Source organism: Aulostomus chinensis, chromosome 17 (genome assembly GCF_037954235.1).
Source record: "Aulostomus chinensis isolate RoL2024-O1b breed Wild chromosome 17, RoL_Achi_v1.0, whole genome shotgun sequence".
NCBI lineage: Eukaryota > Metazoa > Chordata > Actinopteri > Syngnathiformes > Aulostomidae > Aulostomus > Aulostomus chinensis.
In genome coordinates this window covers 24,880,778-24,904,034 of record NC_141336.1, presented here as the reverse complement: position 1 = coordinate 24,904,034, position 23,257 = coordinate 24,880,778, and the positions used below count along the sequence as shown (strand labels likewise).

The 23,257-nt window shown below is 45.0% G+C and overlaps 1 protein-coding gene across 7 annotated transcripts in view; it reads left to right on the top strand.

Moving 5' to 3' along the window:
- ralgapa1 (Ral GTPase activating protein catalytic subunit alpha 1) overlaps window positions 1–23,257 on the top strand; it is a 70,015-nt gene that overhangs the window by 22,644 nt on the left and 24,114 nt on the right. For all 7 annotated transcript variants that reach the window (XM_086181591.1, XM_086181592.1, XM_086181596.1 and 4 more), the window contains 23 exons: window positions 386–620; window positions 878–1,063; window positions 1,271–1,435; window positions 1,528–1,721; window positions 1,803–1,901; window positions 2,259–2,414; window positions 2,649–2,777; window positions 2,878–3,003; window positions 4,270–4,328; window positions 4,858–4,966; window positions 6,365–6,475; window positions 8,165–8,233; window positions 8,318–8,455; window positions 9,232–9,415; window positions 12,085–12,203; window positions 12,295–12,414; window positions 12,528–13,152; window positions 13,363–13,478; window positions 14,283–14,407; window positions 15,854–15,925; window positions 16,217–16,340; window positions 17,055–17,210; window positions 21,796–21,954. In XM_086181591.1, the coding sequence (XP_086037717.1) occupies window positions 386–620; window positions 878–1,063; window positions 1,271–1,435; window positions 1,528–1,721; window positions 1,803–1,901; window positions 2,259–2,414; window positions 2,649–2,777; window positions 2,878–3,003; window positions 4,270–4,328; window positions 4,858–4,966; window positions 6,365–6,475; window positions 8,165–8,233; window positions 8,318–8,455; window positions 9,232–9,415; window positions 12,085–12,203; window positions 12,295–12,414; window positions 12,528–13,152; window positions 13,363–13,478; window positions 14,283–14,407; window positions 15,854–15,925; window positions 16,217–16,340; window positions 17,055–17,210; window positions 21,796–21,954 (3,576 nt within the window). The remainder of the gene's footprint in view (window positions 1–385; window positions 621–877; window positions 1,064–1,270; window positions 1,436–1,527; window positions 1,722–1,802; window positions 1,902–2,258; window positions 2,415–2,648; window positions 2,778–2,877; window positions 3,004–4,269; window positions 4,329–4,857; window positions 4,967–6,364; window positions 6,476–8,164; window positions 8,234–8,317; window positions 8,456–9,231; window positions 9,416–12,084; window positions 12,204–12,294; window positions 12,415–12,527; window positions 13,153–13,362; window positions 13,479–14,282; window positions 14,408–15,853; window positions 15,926–16,216; window positions 16,341–17,054; window positions 17,211–21,795; window positions 21,955–23,257) is intronic.

Here is a 23,257-nt window from a genome sequence, read left to right as displayed (position 1 = left end):
TGTAAGGATGCACCATTAACCCAAACTCATTCATGCTAATGGTTGCTGTTTGCACAAAGTCCCCCCAAAACCAGATAATCTACCAAGTGTGTGTACACACTGAAGTGGAGTGATGAAATATCCCGCACACTTCCAACTTAAACTATTGTTTCTAGCTTTTATTGCTCCAAGATATTGAGGTTTTCCAGTTTGTGTTTTCTTGTCCTGGTTTGTTGTTTTCAACAAATATCCCAGTTGCATGTTTAGTGTGGGTTAACAGAATACTACAGTTAATAAAAGTAGTTGAATGTGGCGATGCACTTTGTAGGAAGATGTTGTTATGAACTGCAGCTTGGATGAAGTCCTGAAGCTCACCAGCTCAACCCGCCTTCTCCTTGATGTGCAGGGTCGCCGCGGCAGCAGCCCGGGCAGTCTAGAGGTTCCCAGGGACCTGCCGGAGCTCTTAGAGGCCGGCCAGAGTCCTGGATCACGACCCTCGGATGACCTAAGGCCTATCGATGATCCGGGGGTTCCCTCTGAGTGGACGTCACCTGCTAGTGCCAGCGGCTCTGATGTCATCAGCTCTGACAGCCAATCCGACTCATTTAATGCCTTTCAGTACTCCACCTGCAAGTTTGATAGTAAGAAACAAGACAGATTAAACTTTGAGATAATGACAATAAGCATGGTAATTAATTGAATCATAATTTCATCAAGGTCTTGACCCTGTTTGATTAATCGTGCTGTGCCTCCATGAATGAATACACAACTGTTTACCTGCACTGCACCAGAAGTGACTGTTCCCTCTGGCTGTAGCTTTGCCACAGACCCATGCACCTGTCTACTCCTGACCCTCAAACCCCAAACATGTCTCATAACAAACAACAATGTCTTCTAGATTTTACTTTCAGTTCGGATGCATGTGGAGGTGGAGCTGGATCCGGAGGAGGAGGCCGAGGAAGCTCCCTGGACCAGGACAGTCTGGGGGGCGGTGTTGCCTGTGACGAACACGAAGTAGCAAGTTTGACAACACTCCACATCGACTCTGAGACCAGCAGTCTCAGCCACACCGTCACTGTTACTGGTTTGTATTCCGTCTCCTTGTTGGGAAAATCTGTAGTTGTAGCATTGTTACCCTCGTACATCCTGTCATCATCACTTCTCATGTCATCGTCACTTCAAATGTGTACCAGGATGGAGGTAAGACATCTGGTTTTTGGGCTGCATATTCGTGTGTTCTCCAGGAGTTGTTCCCCACACATCCTTTTCCTGAACGTCTTCTCCTGTCCAGGTTCTGAGAGTGCGTCTCCCATGCATTCCCTCGGGGGATCTCGTTCCCAGACGCCTTCGCCTGCAACACTGACAGCAGAGCACACTGAGCGCACACACTCACACACACACTTACAACTGAACCAGAAGCTCCACAACTCTGTCCTCCAGACTCCTGATGACCTGGGTAACACTCCAACACACTTTCAGAGACATTTCCACGTTACAGTGTCAGTCTCAGTTGTGAGAACAAGACTGATTGTTTGTTTGTGTTTGCAGAAACCAGTGAGTTCCCTGGTGAGGATTGCAGTGTGATGGCGGGCGGTTCTTTAACCGGATGGCACGCAGACGTCGCCACGGTGATGTGGCGCAGGATGCTTGGTATCTTGGGCGACGTGAATAGCATCAAAGACCCAGAGATCCACGCTCAGGTCTTTGACTACCTGTGTGAGCTGTGGCAAAACCTCGCAAAGGTGTGTACTGATACACTCAAGGAGAATACAACAGTCTGGATAACGAATGTGTTTGTTAAAATGGCACTTATTTGCTTCCAGATCAGAGATAATTTGGGCATTTCCCATGACAACCAGTCGTCTCCCCCACCCCCTGTTCTGATCCCCCCTCTGAGGATCCTCACTCCCTGGCTCTTCAAGGTGTGTTACCCTGGATGTTCATGCAAACGCAGAGCTCGTGTGTCATTAGGAGCAAACGCTATCATTTTGAATGGATATATCACCCAAAAATGAAAATTCACTCATTATTCAGCCTTAGCCTCTTGTCGATGGAAGGTTGGTTCTCTATTAATCGATGGAGACCAATTTGCAAACCTAAAAAATACATGATGACGTGTTAAAATGGTAAAATGCCTCTATATTGAGCATCTGATGTCATCAAAGCTCCAGCAGTGTTTTGTGGACTGAATAATTTCATCTGACGTTCCGTCTATACGAAGCCTATTAATGTGTACCATCACGCGTGAACATACACACGCCTGCGCATGTTTCCTCCAGGCCACCATGCTGACGGAGCGTTACAAGCAGGGGAAGCTTCATGCCTACAAGCTAATCTGCAGGATCATGAAGAGACGTCAGGACGTTTCCCCCAACTCTGACTTTCTGACTCACTTCTACAACATCATGCACCAAGGACTGCTGCACCAAGATCAGGTCGCGTGCACACACTTGAGGATTCACTTTCAGGCTGAACAAATTACACAGTCTTTTATTAAAATGACAATAGACTCTTTCAGTTTCTGTCGTAATATTCACAAGGTATTTACTTTTATGAGGTTAAGTCAGCGCTGAGTTGGATAAATGGATGAGACACAAGCCTTTTATTAAGACAGCGTGTTCCAGCTGTGATTGCTCGTGGGATTAATTCGTCTTTTTATTTGAATGTAGGACATTGTGAACACCATCATCAAGCACTGCAGTCCCAGGTTCTTCAGTATCGGTCTACCTGGAGCCACCATGTTGATTCTGGACTTCATTATTGCAGCTTCTAGAGTCACCTCCTGTTCATCGCTCAATGTAATAAACACAGAAACCCATGTGCACCAAACTCCCAAGAGGAAAATCTAAACTTTTCCTCCCTCTTATTCTCCACGTCTCCCTGTGTCTTCTTCCCCAGGCTCCCAGAGTTGAGGCCCAGATCCTCCTCGGATCACTTGTGTGTTTTCCAAACCTGTATGGCGAGCTGCCAGCCCTCCACCCCACCACAGCTGACGTGGCGCTTACCAAATTCCCAGATGTCAAGGTGAACTGAAGTCGTCGTTGTTTGATTTGAAGGGTCTGTGGTAATGTTTGTCCTCGGTGTAGAGACCAGACATCAGGCAGCATCACATCTGTCACAGACCTTGTAGTTAATGGCGTCATGACGTAGGCAGCTCCTTTGGTCCGCTTTCATGATAGCAGTGAGAAAGCGAACTTTACTGGACCATGTGAAAACAATGTAACAACAACAACAAAAGTCCGGACCTTGTACCAGACCATTAGGTGAGAAAGCGCCCTTAGCGAAGGAAGAGACCGTAAGACTATTGAATTATATTTTTGCAAGCGAAATACAATTTTTTTTCACTGCCAGTAATTCAGTATCCACGTTTTCCATGCTAGCAGGAACGCTAACGTTTTGCTTGTCAGATTCAAAGTTAATATCATGTATGGTTGTCAAACAGTGAATGTAAGTCGACTGTACCTTTTGATACGATCATATTCTTTAGCAGACATCTTTGTTCCCAGATCAATATCAAGATTTCCATCATCAAATCATTGTCCATGTTAACTCTCCACTGCAGCCTTGAAGGAGGCACCGAGCAGCCAATCAGATTCAAGTATTCCCCCATTCTGTCCTACAATACATATAACCACCAGTAGCCAGGCATTACAATTCCTGTGTAAATACGGCGACGCTAACACTTCTCTGGCTCTCTCTCTTAAAAAGAAGAGGTCAAACACTTTAGAGAACTTTATCTACTTTGTAATCCAGGTCAGTCCACATCCTGTAATGGACATGTCTGCGCCCCTCTGGAGGTCTCCGAACCAAACTAATAGGTTAATGCCTCATCAGTCATTCTTGTAAAAGTTTAGAGTTATGGCAGTAATGTTTTTCTTGTTGTTGTCGCTGCCGTGTAAACGGTTAATGCCATGCGTAGCGGCGTCTCTGGCCTGCTCGCTGTCTCCTTACAAAACAGAAACTTGTTTTGAATCTCAAAGCAGCCATTAATATTGACCAAAGGGACCAGAGGTGCATGCACGCACGCGTGTGTGTGTCTGTGTGTGTGTGTCTGTGTGTGTCTGTGTGTGTGTGTGTGTGTGTGTGTATCCCGTTTTATATATTAGCTTCTGATGTTATTCTTTGAATCGTTTTTCTTCTTATTATTGGACAAAACATCCGTTGGAGTGTTTCTATAAACCCATACCTCATTTAACAAACCTGAACGAAGGCCAACTTTGCCGAAGAGACACAAATGCACTTTACAGCTTTGCACTGTGTTGAACAAATGTTCCTCTGTGTGTATTTCAGGAGCACATTATCAAAAAAATCCTGACTTCCGCGAAGGACGAACCTTCTGCTCCTGCCAGGTAGAGACTCTGTGTTTGTGCGAGCGCCACATCGTGATCACACCAATAGACGCCTTCCGCTGTGTCGTGCTAGTAGAACGCGCCACAATCAGTAGCTTTGTGAAGGACGACTCAGCTAATGAAGGAGATGCGTGGAATTGCAAAGTCAAGTCAGTGTTACTTGCCCATTTAAATTAATTTTAATTGAGAACCAAACAATTCCCCTTGAGGAAGAAGTCCTGATAGTAGCGATGGAAAACTTCCTTTTAACAGACAGGAAGCAGACCCCCTGGTCTAAGGGCGTCGCCATCACGAGGGTTTATGAGCAGAGGAGTTCACCAAATAAAACTTCTAATTTATTTCCACTCAAATTATTGGGGTAACTCAGGTGTGCCTCGACTCCGTTGCCCCATGATGAATTTGTTCTGTGTAGAGAGGTTGCATATATTTGTCATATCAGTTTTAAGTAACTTCAGAATGGATCATTCTAGTTCTCTGCTGCTGTTCATGTCTGCAGAGCCGTTTGCTGATGCTGTGCTTGTGTGTTTAGGTGCGTGGCCCTGTGCAGCCTGGGTATCTGGCTGTGTGAGGAGCTGGCCCGTGGGACTCAACACCCACAGATTAAAGATGCTCTCAACGTCATCTGTGTCACTCTGAAGGTCAGTCCAGCTCTGTCCGGGCTCCCAAGTCCTACTTTCAGAGCTCCAACCACCAGCTAGAAAGTGGCCTTTGAAGCATGAATCAGTTGGAGAACATTAAGGACTGCACGCCACGTTTGACTGATCTCAAACTTTGTCCCTGCTGACATCAAACTCTCTGCGTTCCACTGAAATAAGACCAGAGCAGCTGCTGATGAGCTGCCTGTTCATACACATGAATACATCTCCAAATTGTCCTTTAAAAAAATCAAGCACTCTATAATGAAATACATCAATTAGGATTGAATATGATACCATGTTTGTCAAATGAGCAGATGGGAAATGTGGATTTGAAAACGTAACATAAACATCAACCTTTTATCATGCTTCCCTGACTTTCTGCCTTCTTTTTACACCATCAAAACCGTCAGGAGTTTCACTCGATTCTCTTCTCCTGGAGATTAAAAGAGTCCTCCTGAAAACTCTGCACCACCCTAGAAATGATCAGTCTTTGATTGAAAAGCAGATTAAAATTGTTGTCACTACATGAGGTGCTGTAGCTATTAAGAACCTAAGCGAAGGTCATTTGAATTTGCCAAAGCACCGACTGAAATCTGGGCAGTTGTTGGGTTTCAAAGAGCCAAAGTCTGATGGAAAACATTGTTGGAAATGATTTTTAGTCTTGGTGACATTGCCTCAGTTGGTATGGTGTGTTTCAGGCCACTAGACTGGGAGGCCTGTGGATCACATCAACACTGTCCAAAATGTCCTGTCTCATCTGTAGCCAAGTGGCTCAAGATGGACACAAACACACACACACACACACACACACACACACACACACACACACGCATACCTTTTCCACCTTGGAATCCCCAGCTTGTGTATCGGTAGCCAATGGCGCCAAGACCGAACCGCAACACACACGGGAACACACTTGCACTCCTGGGAGCAAACCCTGGACCGTCAATATGTTTGGTCCTCCTTCAGATAGGAGAACAGTCCAGAGGGGAATGATTCAAGCTGTGTTTCTCACACACACACACACACACACACACACACACACACAAACACACACATATACACACACACACACACAAACAAATCTTGTCCACTCTTCATACCAGCAGCCAGTAGCTTCAGCCATGGGCTCTGTTTCACACACACACACACACACACACACACACACACACACACACACACACACACACACACACACACAGCTTGAGTGATTGTCATTTTTCCCCTGCTGTCTTCTCTTTTCCATCTGGAAGCATTTTTTTGTTTTTAGATGATAATCACTCTCTGACTGATCTGTAAATTAAAAACTGTAAAATCTTGTAAAATATATATATATATATATATAATTGTACCTACAGAAACTGAATTAACAAGAGTAACATGTCTGTCGCCCCTCAGTACCCCAATAAGAACGTAGCACTGGTGGCCTCGGACATCCTTCACCTTTTGATCAGTTACGTGGATCATCTTCAGAAATTCCCCTGCGACACTCCGAAGAAGATTGTTGAGGTGAGTCACACAGGAAATGACTGTATTTTCAGATCCAAGCAACTCATTTGTCTCTGCATGATCAGCATACTTAAAGCAATACTTCTCCCAGAAACAGGACTTTGTCTTTTGTCAAACACTCACACAGTATTTGAGCAGCTTAGTTGGGATGGGGTCTAGGAGACAGGTGGAGGTTTAGAGGAGGACATTATTGAACTGAGCTCATGAAGGCTGATGGGAGAAAAACTATCAAAGTGTGTGTCTGGTCCTCCAGCTGCCTCTGAGGTTATAGAAGCCGTGTTGTCGGCTGATGGCAGGAGGGGAAGAATTTCCCCTCTAATTAGTAGAATTTTGTCATTGAAGAAGTCCATGAAATCTTTGCTGCCCAGAGAAACAGGACTACTTGCTTCAAGAGAGCTGTGGCTCTCCATCAGTCTGGTTCCAGTACTGAAGAGGAACCTGGGGTTGTTCTTGTGTTCCTCGATTAGTGCTGAGTAGTCGGCTGCTCTCGTTCTGCTAAGGGCTTTCTTATTCCCCTTCCACGCTGCACCAAAAACGCGGGTCAACGCTGGTTTTTCAGCACTCTGAAAGGGTCGCCTCGGCATTTCGACCTGCGTGGACTGACTCGCAAAGCGACCCAGGTGTTTAGAGGCTCGGCTCGGATTGCCTGCAGTGCGAAAAAGGCAACCCGCGTCATCTCAGGTTTCACACGACCTTCCTGTCGCATCCTGATTTTGTCACTGTGCCGCCTGTCAGGCTTTGCCTGTAGCTTCTTCGGCTCCATTCCAGACTCGCCCAAAACTCCATCCCCCTTCGCAGCGTCAGCGCTCAGACATTTTCCAGTCTGCGCCGAGTTTGTATGCTTTGCAAAAGAGACAACATTGCAAAGCACACAACGACAACGCTGACGTTCTACTTGGCGACATCCATGTTGACGCTTATTTACCTCTGTGTTCCGGCGCACGTTTATGTGAAATGATGACGTTGTCAGCGCGATGACGTACGAGAGAGAAAAACACAGGCACGCAGCCTCACAGCGGGAGTTCAGACCCGGGTCTTCTGGAAGCTTGGATGGGCCCTGATGCCCAGCAAACGTGGGTCCAAAAACCCACGTTGACACGTGTTGTTCAGTGTGAAAGGGTTATTATAGGTTTTAAAGCTATCTTGCCCGACCACATGTGACTCCTCCAGTTTGGAGCAGCACCACCTTCTCTCTCGTTTCTGTTTTTTTTGTTGTTGTTGTTGAAGCTGTCAGGTTTCAGAACCGTACCAAGGTGCTTGTTTCTTTGGATTCATAGTTTTCCTTTTTAGTGGGGCAGTAGAGTCCAGAGTTGTTCCCAAGGTGCTGCTGCTCTATGGATAATATGATGAGTTTGGGAGGGACTAAGGTGGACAACAGCGTCCTCTGTTACAGTGGGACATGACACTGAATTTAGCGCCGATGGAGCCACTTCCTTAAATGTAGCTACGGCCTGATCAGACAAACATCTGGGAACTACTGCTTTCTGGAACTACGTTCCTCAGCGTGTGTTGCGTTAAAGCAGGAATCTGATGTGACTTCATATTTTTCCATTTGGATGATTTCTTAGAAATCTGCTCAGGTTGTCTTAATGTCACATTTATTTAATCGTCAGGTAGCTACATTTTCTCAGATATTTGTTGAGTGAAGTTCAAACATTTTAAACTTGAAAACAAATGTGTTTGTCTTAGATTTTGATTGCCACCATCACATACTTGCTGCCTACAACTGAGTCTTCCTCTCATGAGCTGGATAAGAGGGTAACTCAAACACACACACGTACAGACACTTTGATACCGCAGGACTGGTTTAGCCTGGGTAGTAACCTCCCAACTGTGCTGCAGCTGGTGGTGTCGCTCCTCTTGTGTCTGCTGGACTGGGTGATGGCTCTGCCTCCAAACACTCTCCTCCTCCCGGTTCAAACACAAAGCCCCCCAGAGAAGGACCAACCTACCAAGACCCTGCTCAGCTGTATTTATAAGGTATGTGTCACACAGCAGGTTCTATTGTAGTCCAGCTTTAGGCCCTGTGATTGGACAACTAGTCCCAGTAACTAAGGAGTACTGACACAAAAGTTCACCTTTTGCTTTACGCACCAGTAAGATAACAAGTGGACATGAATTCAGTGACGACTGAATAAAAACAGACTTCTCCTTAACCTGAGACCGAAATTTTGTCTCTGTGTGTGTCTAGAAATATGGCATCGCCCTTGAACCCTGAAAATGAGAAATCCCTCCTTAATTGTGTGCTTGTTGTCTCTGGGGTTAAATACTGTACTATCGTGGAACCTCGAGAACATGCTCAGAACATCAGGCCAGGGTTAAAGACACCCAAATGTTTGTCTCGACATTTGTCCAGAAATGCGTTTCCACTGTGCTCTTGCCCGCCTGATGTTACCCAGAAGTCAAACAGCACACAGGAAAAAGGGGGTAGCACAGCAGTGGATCCGGTGGAACATGGGCAGAACAGCGGGCTAGCCAGGGGCCTAATAGAGCGAGTACATGCTGAGTAACTCAGTTCCCAGTCGCGTGATCGAGGTGCGTTACTCTGACTTTGAGCAGTAGGATTCCGGTCCAGTTTCAGTCTGACTTGTGCAGTAATTCAGCTTTTTCTAAGATGAAGTCAATGTGCTGTGTGACATCATGCCATCACCCCTAACACAGCCACTTGCATATTAATATGTCGTAATTAACTCCATGAACAGCAGCAGTGATGGCAATTAAGCAGTGATTAAACAGTCTTCCACTTCTCCGTCTAGGTGTTGCATGGTTGTGTGTATGGAGCTCAGTCCTTCAGCAGCCCCAAGTATTACCCTCTGCAGCTGTCAGACCTGTCCAGCCCAGACTACGACCCATTCCTGCCCTTGGAGAGCCTCAGAGAACCAGAACCACTGCACAGCCCAGACTCTGAACGCTCCAGCAAACTGCAGCCCGTCACCGAAGGTATTTCATCAACAACGGCAACAAACTACACAACTCATTTGGCTGATTACAACTGTCATTTTGTACAATGACAAGTTCAGTTAAGAGTGTGGGGGCACGGTGTTACAACATGTCATCTCAGCCGATATTCAGTTGCGTAGAAATTTCATTAAAAGGATGTTTACATTGTATTAACAAAACATTTTGAAAAAGAGTGTAGTAAGTAGAGATGGACATCTTTGTTTTAAAATTCTAAAAAGTAGTGCAGGGATCTCCCGGGCTCAGCAGAATGTCTAATAAAGTTAAATGAAGACTGAAACAAAGAAATAGCTCCCTAAAGTTTTCTGCAGTGTATAAAAAGTTTTTCAAAATTTTAATATAACTGAAATGTTCCTTTATCTTTCACTTGGCTTTGTTTTAAGTTAAAAGCCTATCAGCCTTCACCTCAATGTGCTTCCCTACAACGAAACTGGACTGAACTGAGTTCACTAGGTTTTTACTCTCTCTCACATTCACACGCGCGCATACTTGTACTTTCACGGACTGTTTCGATATTATCAGCAACCGTGTTTCAAGTGATTAACAGATTACACCATCAGTAACGCTACTGGGCTCACAGTAACGTCTGTTGCCTTAACTTACCTTCAAAGCATACAGCTGCTTTCTGATACTTCTCCACTCGGCTAAACTTTTTCTCCTCTCCGCCGTGTGTGTGAACACTGCGCATGCACAGCTTTCACTGCTGACTGGCTGTTACCAGCGCCGTGGCTCTGCTTGTAACCAATCAGAAGGTGCTGTGGGTGGGACAATTCTGGAGACAGGGTCGTGACTGCGGACAGAGAGGCACGGCTGCATCTGAGCCAAAATAACAGTTTTTAATTGATCTGTTATCGGCTGTCGGATTAAAAAAAAAGATGAAGAAGAAAAAGGCTGATGCCGATATGTGTCAAAATGCCGAATATCAGCACCAGTAATCGGTCTGTGTCTGGGAGTAAGTCCAAACTGTAAAGATACTGAAAACTGATGAACAGTTTGATCAATTCACTTCTGAGACATAAATGCTTTTTTTTGGATGAACATTCAAGTGTCTTGAGTTCCCAGCAGCGAGAGAGAAGTCGCTAAATCGAATTTTACGACTTAATTCAGAGCACAATTGGTTTTCTTTCTTATGGTCCATTTCTGGGGAAAACAAAAATCAACTGGCCAATAAAAATATGCTGATCCAATAAAGCAAAAAAAATGACAAGTCTTATCTGATAATCAGCCAAACAGATAACCAGCCGATCGCTGTTATGAAAACTTGTACTGTATAATTTGGAAAAGCCTGTAAATGCTATTTACCATGTTGTTTTCTCGTCATCTGTTGTTCATAAAAGATGGATGATGAGCAGAGACGAGACCTGAGCGAAACGGGGCTGGAATAGATATCGAACCACAAACATGAATAAAAAAATGACCACTATCTGCCGATATCGATGCCGACATTTTGATGCATGTCAAGTGTTGCGCACATTGACTCTCAAATTCTCAGAATAATTAGACCCAGCCACCAAGCCGCTACCGGTCACTGCAGACGGAAGACATTGAGTGTGTGTGTGTATGTGTGTGCGCTTGTGCGCAAGGACACCTGCGTGAATCCGTGTGAGAGTGTGTATTGTCCCCTGCTGCTGTCCACCAGGACACAACAAGTCGTCTAATGACTGGAGCACCCTGGTAGACCATGCCTCCTCGCTCCACTCTTTACTCCTCTCCTCTCGTCTTCACCGCTAATACTACTTCCCTCCCTTTTGTTCTTCATCCTTCTCTCTGCTGATGTGTCTCCCTTCTGTTATTCTTTTTTGTGATTCATCGTCTGCCTTCCTTCCTGCCTTCCTTCCTTCCTTCCTTCCTTCCTTCCTTCCTTCCTTCCTTCCTACCTTCCCTCATCTGAGATCTTCTGAGAGTCAGAGAGAATGTCTGGTCAATGCATATCTGTACTCTCCACACAGCCGCATCAATAAAGAGCTGTTGGAAAGTGTGTGTGTGTGTGTGTGTGTGTAACGATGATTAGCTGAGATCTGCTGACAGCACAGTGTGTGATGGCATTGGCTTCTTCTCAGCATGAGGCAGACTATGTGTAGGCTCAATGTGTCTTTGTACCTCCTCCTACTTTACTCAACTGTTCCTCAAATTTAGTTGGAACATGGAACTTAAACACGAGAATGTTCTGATTTTAGAACCAAACCAGCGTCCCGAAAGACTGCACTGCTATTTGTTATTTATTCCAACAACTTGCTAGACAATAAATTGGGTTTTCATTGCAAGCGCAACAATCAAAACTTTTCTGTTTGTCTTGAATTTACCTTTTTTTAATATTTTATTTTAGAACATGCGAAACCCATGTAACTTTTCCCTGCTAAAACATCTCAAAATATGAGATAAGTAAAATAAATGGTGACAATGATACTTAATATTTTTAACATTACATTCAGAAAAAAGTGGCCAAATACAATTATATAATGGCACATTTGTCATTGAGATACCTCAACCATTGTTCTGGACTGTAGTTTAAGCCTATAATTTGACCAGTTAATAGAAGAGCGGCTTCTCAAGAGAGAAGTGAAATATAGAATAGAATATAGAATGTGTGTTGCTCTCTGATCGGCTCTGTCTTACCCAGATCTTTTTCTTCTTCTGTCATGGTTTTGTAGTTCGTAGTCGTATCCAGCAGGGTTTGGTCTCCATCGCAGCCAGGACCGTCATCACCCACCTGGTCAACCATCTAGGACATTACCCGATGTCTGGAGGGCCCGCTACTCTGTCGAGCCAGGTGCTGTCACACGCGTTAGTGTCTGCATCCACGAGGGCCCACCAGGTTTGGTTTATTTTGCTTTTGTGACACAATGTTCTATGTTTTCAAGGTGTGTGAGAACCAAGACAACCCATACTGTGAGAGTGCTGATCTTGGACCAGAGCTATTCCACTCACCAAACCTACAGTTTCTGGTTCTGGACGGTTCCACGCTGCTCTCAGTACTTCAGGTAATTTTGCAGTATTTGAAAAATGGATTCTGATCTAAACTATTCATAGAGAATATAGGAGGCAATAAAAATGCTAGTTGGTTTCTGCAGTCATTATTTCTGTCTGTTTCCAGAACCGCTCCGAGTCGGATGTACCAGGAGGTGGAATGACAGCGGGTCTGTCTTCCGCTCCCGCATGTGTTCGTGTCATCATTCGTGATGTGGCTGGGAAACACTCCTGGGACTCGGCGGTCCTCTACGGGCCTCCGCCATGTACCCCAAGCAGCCCCGCACACACACTGTTGACACACACACAGTCGCCTCACAGTACAAACCTTCATTTACGCACCCCACTGAGGAAGATGGCAGTGGAGCGGGAAGCGAGCGAGGAGGACAGGCAGGAGGAGAATGAGTCTGAGGAGGGAGGAGCTGGGATGGAGGGAGAAAGGCAGGAGTCTGAGGGAGATGAGGAAGGAGAGGAGAAGATTGCCTGTGAGGATGAGAAGGGTCAGCAAAGAGGATGCGAAGGAGAAGAGGAGGAAGAGGAGGAGCATGTGGAAGGGAAGAGGGAGCATCGAATGGATGCGGAGGGGAGTAGAGGGGAGTCGGGCTTGGAGCAGCTACTGGCTCCGCCTTTGGCCAAGCGAATGTGTCGGGAAGCGATGCCAGCATGGGATTCTCTGCGGGAAGGAGATGATGCGCTGGATGAAATGCTGCAATACCTGGGATACTCCAGTCCTGAGTGTCTTCAGAGGGCAGGTACACACACACACACACACACACACACACACACACACACACACACACACACATACACACACATATATCCTGACATCCTGCACAGACCTCCTGCATCACATCAGTGTCCTGTTACCCCCTGATTTTCTTGACCTGAAGTTCTAAAGAGAACAAACACAACAATTACAGACGTTCTGATCTCCCGCTAATGTCTCCTAATTGCTCCCCCAGGCATGCCACTCAACATCCCGGCTCCTCCCCCTGCCTGTGTTTCAGAGAAGCAGGAGAACGATGTGATCAATGCCATCTTGAAGCAGAGCGCCGCTGAGCGAGAGTTTGTGCTTCATGTGTGTAGAGTTCTTGTTCATGTGAATGGAATATTTGACACTTGATGGTCAGTTTTCTACTGCGGGAACGTCTGGCTGTTTTAGGGCACTGTAGTGTGTGCTTGATTGACAGGAACCCACCGCTGTAGGACCCTCTCCAGGCTGTCATCGGGGGGGAAGCACTCTGGGGAGTGCTGCTGCAAAATCAGCTCGTTGTATTGTATAAAAAGTGGGGGGGGGGGGGGGGGGTAGCTCAATGGGTTTCTGTCCACCTATGATCAGTCCAATTATCCTGTTCCTGAACCTAAAAAGATGAACATAATTAACATGGAAGGAGGATATCAACTGTTATTGTTTGGTGAATACCATGTATTACCTTGCTTAAAGGAAAACTGCAAATTTTAGGGAAATAAGCTTGTAGTCTATCATCCCCAGAGTCAGCAAACAAGACAGGCCCTTCTGCTCTGTGTGAGACTCATGCTAACTAGCTTAGCACAGAGAATGTAGCGGAGGGGAAGTGTTCGCATACCTCCATCAAAGGTCATCCAACAGACCAGAAATCCAGGATTCTAATCCCTGCTCCCCAATGCAGCGCAGAGGAGAGAACAGTCTCTGTCTCCTTGTCTGTTTCTGGGGACGATGGCTAATAATCATATTTCCCCAGAAGTTGCCGTGTTCCTTCCCTGATTCAGTGGCAAATATTACACCAACAAATGACAGTCCTTCAGTCACGGTTGTCCCTCTAAACTCCTCACATTTGCACATGATACTTTATCACCAGTAACACTTGTGTTGCGTTTTTGCGTCGGCTCGGTCTTGTTCCAGAGAGGTGAGGAGCTGAACATGCGAGCTGTACAGCAGACTGAACCAGAGACCCAGACCCCTCAGTCGGCCTTCTACTACTGCAGGCTGCTGATCAACATACTGGGGCTCAACTCCTGGGAGAAGAGGTGAGTCTGGATGCTGAGACCTTAAACGTGCACCCATCCCTGGAGCTGGAGCTGTTAGAAACTGTACCTGCTGCTGAAATATCTGTCTGATCACCAAGGCAGAATTAAGTGCTGGAAACTATATTTAATATCATATAACTCAGCTTTCTGCCCTCACACATTTTATATCAAAGAAGGAATAAATGAGGCTGTTTTTCAGGTTGTTGGATCCGTGATTTGTGAAGTCTTTTGTCCTTTTTTGTCTCCCGTGGAACAAACATTGAGTGTAAATGAGACAAAAATTTCCAATTCAACAAATACAAAACATTTTGCGCTAATTAGACACCTTGTTTTTTGTTTTTCAAATAGAGCAGCATCTCTTCTTCTCATAATGTCACGGTATCAGTTTAGAAGTGCCTGGCTAGCTAATGGATACTCATCGCTCTTTATACTTCATCCAGAGAATTACACCATCTGCATTCAGCCGGCACAATAGACTTCTTAACATGCGATGGGTGAGCGTGTGTGTGTGTGTGTGTGTGTGTGTGTGTGTAGCAGAGCGTTATTATGAGCATAGTACTCCATTGATCAAACTCGACCCATTTGGAGGTTGAATAAAAGGCAGTAATTGAAGAAGAGAATGATGAAGAGAGGAATGGCAGCCATGAATAAGTTGCATGTACAGTGGAGAGAGAGTGGAAAAACAAAAAAACTGTACCCAAAATGGACGAGAGAGAGAGAAACTGAAAGATGGATTAGTCGGAGGATGGGTAGATTGTCTTCAGTGTGATTGTGTCATTCTGTCTCTCCAGGTATTCATATGTGACAGGGCAGACGAGATACTGACGGTCTCCTGTGTCTCTGCACGTGTGTCCCCTTTTATGCCTCTCCCTGTTATCCAGGGTGTAAATGGAGTCTTTGTGAGCTCAGAATGAGGCCATTACCAAGTATCAGTTTAATAATGAACAAATTGCTGTCTCTTCTCTCTTAGAGAGATGGAGAGAGAGAGAGAGAAAAGAATGATGTGTCATTATCAGTCCACTCCAAGCTTCAGCTGCTGGAGTCTTGGGTTTATATTCGAGGATGCAGGCTGGTCTCCAGGACATTATAAACACCTCTGGACTTGCTCGTCTACGTGCACGAGTTTTGTTTATGTCCTGTGGTGACCGAGTCTGATGTGTTGATGCTTTGAAAAGTTATAATACATTAAGTTATAGGAAGTAGATATATAAACAGTCCACATAAGAAGCAGTGACCTACGATAAGCCCTTTCCCTGTTATCAGACTAGTTTAATAATCATTTAGCATTTATCCGAACATCTCACACGTCGGCTCCTGCCAGATTCCCTCAGGGCTGGAAAATCACGTCTCAAACTTATAATCAGTGTTTTAGGCATTGAAAAGCCTTAATTTGATCTAGATTGGTCTTAAAGCAATACGTGTGTGTGTGTGTGTGTGTGTTGGCAGGAGTAACTTTCATCTGTTGAGGAAGAATGAGAAGCTGCTGAGGGAGCTGAAGAACCTGGACTCTCGACAGTGGTGAGAACCCTCCGTTCCGCCCTCATCTCCTCCATTTCATCTTTACATATTTGAGTCACTTCCTGGTTTGCAACGTCACTTTTTCTTTTCCTCACCTTTCCGTTCTTCCATAGGTAGAATTCAGCTGAGACCTCCTGTTTTAGAGTTGTCGCTATTACGTTTCTTTCCCAAAACAGAAAGAATGAACTTTTGTAGATATTTCCTCCTAGAGCCTTGTTTTTTGAGAGCAAATCTGGAAGAAGAATCTTTATTTTAAGGGTTTAATCATTGTTTTGTTTTGTCTTTCTTTAGCCGTGAGACTCATAAAATAGCAGTGTTTTATGTGGCCGAGGGCCAAGAGGACAAACACTCCATCCTCACCAACACAGCGGGCAGCCAAGCCTACGAGGACTTCGTCTCTGGGCTGGGCTGGGAGGTAAGAACACGTCACCTCAGGTGCGCTCACATCCGTGGTCTCTGTCAGACCTGCATGTCTACACAGGAAAGTCTACACTTTTCTCCTAATTGTAATTTTCAAAAAATAGTAAAGCTCAGCATATGAAAGTAATGATATAGCAATATTTTACAATTAGGGTTTAATTCATAAAAGCAAGAGTTGGTCTCCGATCAAAGAAATTATTCCGTCGGCCAGTAAGTAAGCCCTCTAATTTTAATGTCATAATTCAGTCAGCTGATTGTTTGACTTCTGTATCACCCTCATAAATCATTTCAGTGATTCTGTGTCTTTGTGTTCTGATGCAGCATCTCTGGCACGTTCAACTACTTTAGACAGGAGTGTGTCCACATCTAAGAACCCGGAGGGTTTGTCAGTTTTACAGTGACGTGCGCTTGTCTGTTACCTGTGAGTGCTGCTGGTCTTTGATTTGTAATTGTAAACCATCCAGAACCTGGCAGGTGAAACATTTTTAAGAGAGATCGATTATTTAACAATTCAGTAACAATCTTTTATCCCTCGCGTCACCTGCTTCTGCGTCTTTCACCAAGTCGGTCCACAGAAACTCATAACTTCGCCTGTCTGTGATGCAAAATGGTCGTCTTGGTTAAAAGTGCCACATTTTTCCCCAAGTGACGGGGGGGGGGGGGGGGGCAGTTTTATGTATTGCGATGTCATGGTGTTTGTTGGTCTTAGGTGGACCTCACCACTCACTGTGGTTTCATGGGGGGTCTTCAGAGGAACCGCAGTACCGGCCAGACCACACCTTACTACGCCACCTCCACCACTGAGGTCATCTTCCACGTCTCCACCCGGATGCCCCATGACCAGGACCACAATCTCACCAAGAAGGTGAGGCACACACGCGCGTGCGCACACACACACACACACACACACACACACACACGACCAAGAGGCATTATATTGCAGGTTAGTTACTCTCGTGAAAAATCTGGGGAAGTTCTGGGGAAGTTACATTGATCATGGTAGAAATGGAGACACTGGGGGGGTCCAGGCTTGGTAGGAAGTTCTGGCCCGGTTCAGGTAAATGAAGCTGACTGCCCCTGTCAGGTGCAGCACGTCTACCTGAGGCTGATCTGTTTTCTTTTGTCGTACAGGCTCACATCTGCAGCACCACCTTGATTTTTAGTGATGTTTTTGACTGAAAATTTGAGGTTTTTTGGTAATCCAGTTGTCCTGCGGTCGTAGCTGCTTCATGTACCTTACATTTACAGGTTTTTCAGACCTGACTAACCTGCTCCTAAAAGCTAATTCATCCTGATCTCATGACAAGGAGATGTGGAGTTGTGGTTTTATTCTTAACGTGACGCCATGAACACAGTTACCGTACGGGAGAGACGTGATTGCTACTCTGTTTTTCAGACTTGGGGCAGACTAATTGATGTTAGGGCGTCAATTCTTGATGGCAGATGGTTAAATTTGTGGATGAGATAATAAAAAAAGTCATGGAAGCCACCGGCGGGGGAGACGGACATTCACTCCTCTGTGTGTATTTGTTTTCAGTGGAGCTCTGACCTCTTGTGCTGAGTGTCTGAGGTTGGGAGCCGGATGCAAATGACCTCTTTCTCCGGGGTTTTTCTGCATTCTCAGCAATTCTGATCAGATGCGATAGATCTCATTTCACTCTGGGTTGAATGCCAATCAAAGCTGTTTCCCTTGTTGTAGAACCCCCCTCAGTATAAGCAGGGTTTTTTTTTTGGGGGGGGGGATGGGGGGGTTTTGGTCAGTGAGAATGGGACATTAATCACAGCACTTTCCTCTGCATGCTTTCGTCAGGCGAGGCTTCATTGAGAGCTGGTTTGTAGAGGTGATTCATGACCTGCACTGTGTTCTGATGCAGCTGAAGTCACCGCACAGACAGTCTCACTTACATCCTTCTGTTGTCAGACCAAAGGTGGCGTTTCAGTCTTAAGCCCATAAACAAGGCCAAAACTCCACTGCTGCATAGAGACGGACCCTCCCTTGTTCAGTAACAATTGGATTTACCCCGAAACACCATACAGATGCTGATTTAAACACTCAGGAGGCCGTTTGGGAAAAGCATTTTTTTGGGGCGAGACGAATGAAACAGATAGAAAAACAATGGCGTGATGTATTTGCCAGTTTTAGCGTGGTTGTTCCAACAGGCTGCCGCTGTAAAAGGCAAGGCAAATTTATTTGTATAGCGCATTTCATACACATACATGAATAGATTAAAATACAGGAAGGAAAAAGAAAGACATGAGCGTAAAATAAAATGAAAGGAAGAGAAAAGAAAAGAGAGAAAGTCAGTGCAGACTATGAATAGGCACATGAGAAGAGGAACGTTTTCAACCTGGTTTTGAAGATATCCACGCTTGGTGAAAGTTTTACCTCCATTGGTAGCTTGGTCCTCTGATTTGCAGCGTCGTAACTAAATGCAGCTTCTCGGTGGAAGACGTAAGACGAAAATGTAAAAGACGCAGCAAATCGTGATAAGAGCTTTTTTCATCTTTGTTGCAGAAGTGAAGAGAAAAAAAAACACTCCATACCCTTCACTCCTCCTTTCTCCTTGTCTTCTACCTCAATCTTCCTTTTCCTGAGAATGAACAAGGGTCATTTAACACACATACACACACACACACATACACACACACACACACAGAGTAATGTCCCCAGTAATTATTTGCAGCAATCACATCTGTGTTTGTGTGTGTTATTTGTGTCGGCAGGCATGTTTTGTGTGTGTGTGTGTGTGTGTGTGTGTGTGTGTGTGTGTGTGTGTGTGTGTGTGTGTGTGTGTGTGTGCGTGCACGCACCTGTCATCCCCCAGGCACTGGGCACTCTGCACATGGCCATAATGTCCCTTTAATCAGATCATACTTCCTGCTTCTCAGCCTATCACATCGCTGCAGGCTCCTGATTGGATTAACGCTGCCTGGTCCGACACCATCCGTCTCCCTGATCAGCTGATGGCCCCATTAAACACACATAGTCGCACACGCACACACACTCTCACATGCACGTACGTGCACTCTATAAACCTGTTTAACTAGACTCAAACACATATCCATAAAGGGTTTTAGTCACATCAGCCTGCACAAACAACCACAGCGCGCACACGCACACACACACACGCACACACACACACACACACACACACACACACACACACAGTTTGACAAATGTGTCTACAAAGAGGTTAAACTGACAGATATACACATGTCCATACTGGCAGGCATTTATCATCAATCCTCATGACAACCACACACACACACACACACACACACACACACACACACACTGCAGTGTGAGTTCAGACCATTGCAGGGCATCTGTCCAGCTCCATCTCCCTCTCATTCCACATCTGCTTGGAACATTATGATCAGATGAAAAAGCTGCTTTACACCAAATAATGATGGATTTAAAGAAGATGTCATTAATAAAACCTTTTTCTTCTTAAAAAAAAAAAAAAGAGAGAAGGAAGCTGTTTGCCACAGAAGCTGCTCAGACAGTCAGACTCCAGTTCTTAACCTTACCAGACGATGTCACCTAATTGTTCCAACACTCAAATATCCAGCCTGAAACTCATAATTTTCACTCTGTCAATGCGATAATGGCAGCGTTCATCAGCTCCCCACATCTCTGCTCTGAGTTGTGTGTCTTGTCAGTACGTCTCAGGGGGGTGATTTCAAAAGGTGAACGTTGTGTAGAATGTAGTTGTCATAAAAAGTGGATTAGCAATTTAACGGATGATAATCTCGGTGTATCTAAATTTATAACTCGGCGTGTTCGGGTCCCAGTGCAGCCTCCTCCTCTGCAGCCGGGCTTTGATTGTCTCTGCTCTGTGGGTCTGCATTGTGTTGTTGACGTGTACGTGAGGTCCTTTTGAAGGGAAAAGGCTGCACTTCTGTAACGGCATCATAGAGATCTGGAAGCAAGTGACCTTTGACCCCCTGCCCTATTAGACCCCGGTTTTGGTTTCTAACCGTAAAACCACTCTGGACACCTGTTAGCTCACTTGTGATTCAAGGCTTCCCACTTCCCACTGGTGTGGGTACCTTATTTTAGTAGCTTGAAGGCTAACATTAGCATGGGTCGGCTGCCAGACTGTGTGACGTTCAGTTTATCTGTTCTCTTGACAGCCCGCCCACCATATATGGACACGTCCTGCTTCGGGGTGGTCCACTGCTCCGGTGGTGTTGAGCTTTCCTGCTGGCTGGTCCTTCGTCCTGCCATCCAGGGTTTATTAATTTATATAGTTTATAATATTTAAGCTGCTTCTTCAGCTGTTGTTGCTTGGAAGCCTCACACAAGTTTTGATGCAACATGCCGGCGATTTGCCTCCGGACCACACGACGAAGAGCAGGTTGCTTATGGTGCGAAGGCAATTTAAGACTTTCTTTTGACACAGTAAAGCTTTATCTTTCATTTGTGGATGTAAGTCCATCTTGTGGTGCATGACAGAGGTTTGCCAAAGTTCCCCTGAGCCCTGGTGGTTCTGTCAGCCACAGACGAGTGTTTCTCGATGCTGTGGCGTCTGAGGGGATGGAGACGGCAAGTGTTCAGTATCGGCCTGCGTCTTTGCTCCTCACGGTCTTCAGTTCTCTCAAGTTCCTTGAATCCTTTACTGCTGTCGTGCACAGTAGAAGGCGAGTTCTCCAGCCCTCCTGTCACACCCATCTATGAGTAACATTGTGGTTAAACATGACATCTCACATTTGTTGGCCTCTCAAGGACCGAGCTTCTCCTGGGTGCTGCTTTTGTACCAAATCACATGATTATCTAATTATTTGACCTCATTGTTGGGCCCCAAATTGCCCCCCATGCGACGCAGGATGTATATTTACAGATAAAATGAAATTCATCGGATAAAATTTGAAATATCTCGTGTTTGCCTTGTCTGGCGTGAAAGTTAGAGTGTAGAAATCATTGTCCTTGCTTTATTTTCCAAACATACGTAATTTTCTCCACGATGGTTTTGTGGTTTAACACATTTAAAAGGAAGTATGTTGGATGCATTTCTCTCAGGGCTGCAGATGCACGTGTGTGTGTGTGTGTGTGTGTGTGTGTGTGTTCTCAGACATCAAGGTTAATGACAGAGCTCTCACTAGCCCCCCATCAAACACACACACAGCCTTACAGACGTGCTCCCATCTGTCTTCCAGCCCATACTCCATCTTTCCAGAGCTTCACTCTGTCTTCTTGTCCACCCTCCATCTTCACACATTCACTCCATCACCCCCAGGGCCAGCTAATACACACACAAAATCAAAAGCCTTGAATTTATGATGGATACACCCAATCTAGCTTATTGTGTGGGACCCTTTCTGTGTGTGTGTGTATGTGTGTGTGTGTGTGTGTGTGTTTGGTTGGCGTGCACAGAGTGAATGTTGTTGATACTTTAAAAAGAAAGAATGCAAAGATGTTTATTATGTTTGGATTCTCCTCCTTCCAGCTCAGACATCTGGGTAATGATGAGGTCCACATCGTTTGGTCGGAACATTCCAGAGACTACCGCCGAGGGATCATCCCCACTGAGTTTGGAGATGTGCTAATCATCATTTACCCAATGAAAAACCACATGTATTCCATCCACATCCTCAAAAAACCCGAGGTAAAGTCAGTCTCCTCCATTGTGACTCTGTTTGAATCTATGATGACGTCATCACCAGTCACAGTGACCTTGGCACCGACGTTTCGTCCTGGCAGATGTGGCATTCAAGTCAAGAACAAACTGTTAAAATATCTTGTGAGAGCCACCTGAATTGTTTCAGACAATTGACCAAAAGTCTGTTCAAAGAACAAAACTAATTTATTCCAGGTTTTAGGACAACACTCTAAACCAGGGCTGGGCAATTGATTTCTACAGGGGGCCACAAAAAATCTGTGTTAATTCTCCATATTAATTTTCTCCCCTAGCAATAAATTATATATTTTGATTGTCTGCTACTGGTAATCGGAAGTATAAAAAAAATTCTGTAAATATTTATGTAAATTTATGAATTGTGGTGTAGGTCAAAGAGGAAAGTAATCCTATAAAAGTAAGAAACAGCTTTAAACACAAACACTTATGACATCAGTTTCATTTTATTTTTAACTTGTTAATCTTCACAAATACTGAAAAGTTGTTTTGCAGTGTGTCAAAGATAAGCAACTGATCGACGTCATCCACGAAGCAAGAAGTGCTTTTGATGCTTTCAGTTCAGTTTTACTTGTTCGGTGAGGAAAATCCAGTCTGTGGCGCCATGGCGATTCAGATTGGAATCCTTAAACACCGCGACCTGTGGACCACAAACTAAGAGCACGGCTTTACCTTTGACTTCTGTAAATAAATATTTAGCAGTCTGTGTGTTGTTAAAATGCGGCATTTGGGATCAACTCTTCTCTTTATAACGAGAGCCACCATTTTTACGGGGCCGGGGGTTGCTAGCTAGAATCACCTGTCGCTGTGCAGGTGGACAGACGCAGACACATGCATCCATACATAAATGATAAAAACACCAGGCTTCTCAAAATAAAAACTGGGCCGAACAGGCTTCCAGCGCCATGTTGAAATGTTAACGGGAAGCTTAGAGCACCGTTGACTTGTCTGCTTTGATTCCTAGCAGTTCTGAAAAAAGTTAAAAAACAAAAAAACCTGGAAAATCAGAAGTTTGAATTTAAAAATAACTAATTCCAACTAGAATGGATGGCCCTCCTCCAACCAGGTTATGTGGAAGAATTAAAAATATTAGCGTTTTTGCGTGCGTGCGTGCGTGCGTGCGTGCCTACTTTCTACCAGACGACACAGATATGCATCCAGATTGTCTAACAATCCTAGGGAGACTCTTGCCTTCAGTCTTGCTGCTCTGGTTAATGTTTCAGTCTAAAACACACAGACATTAATACCACAGCACTGATAACATTACTCTATTTTA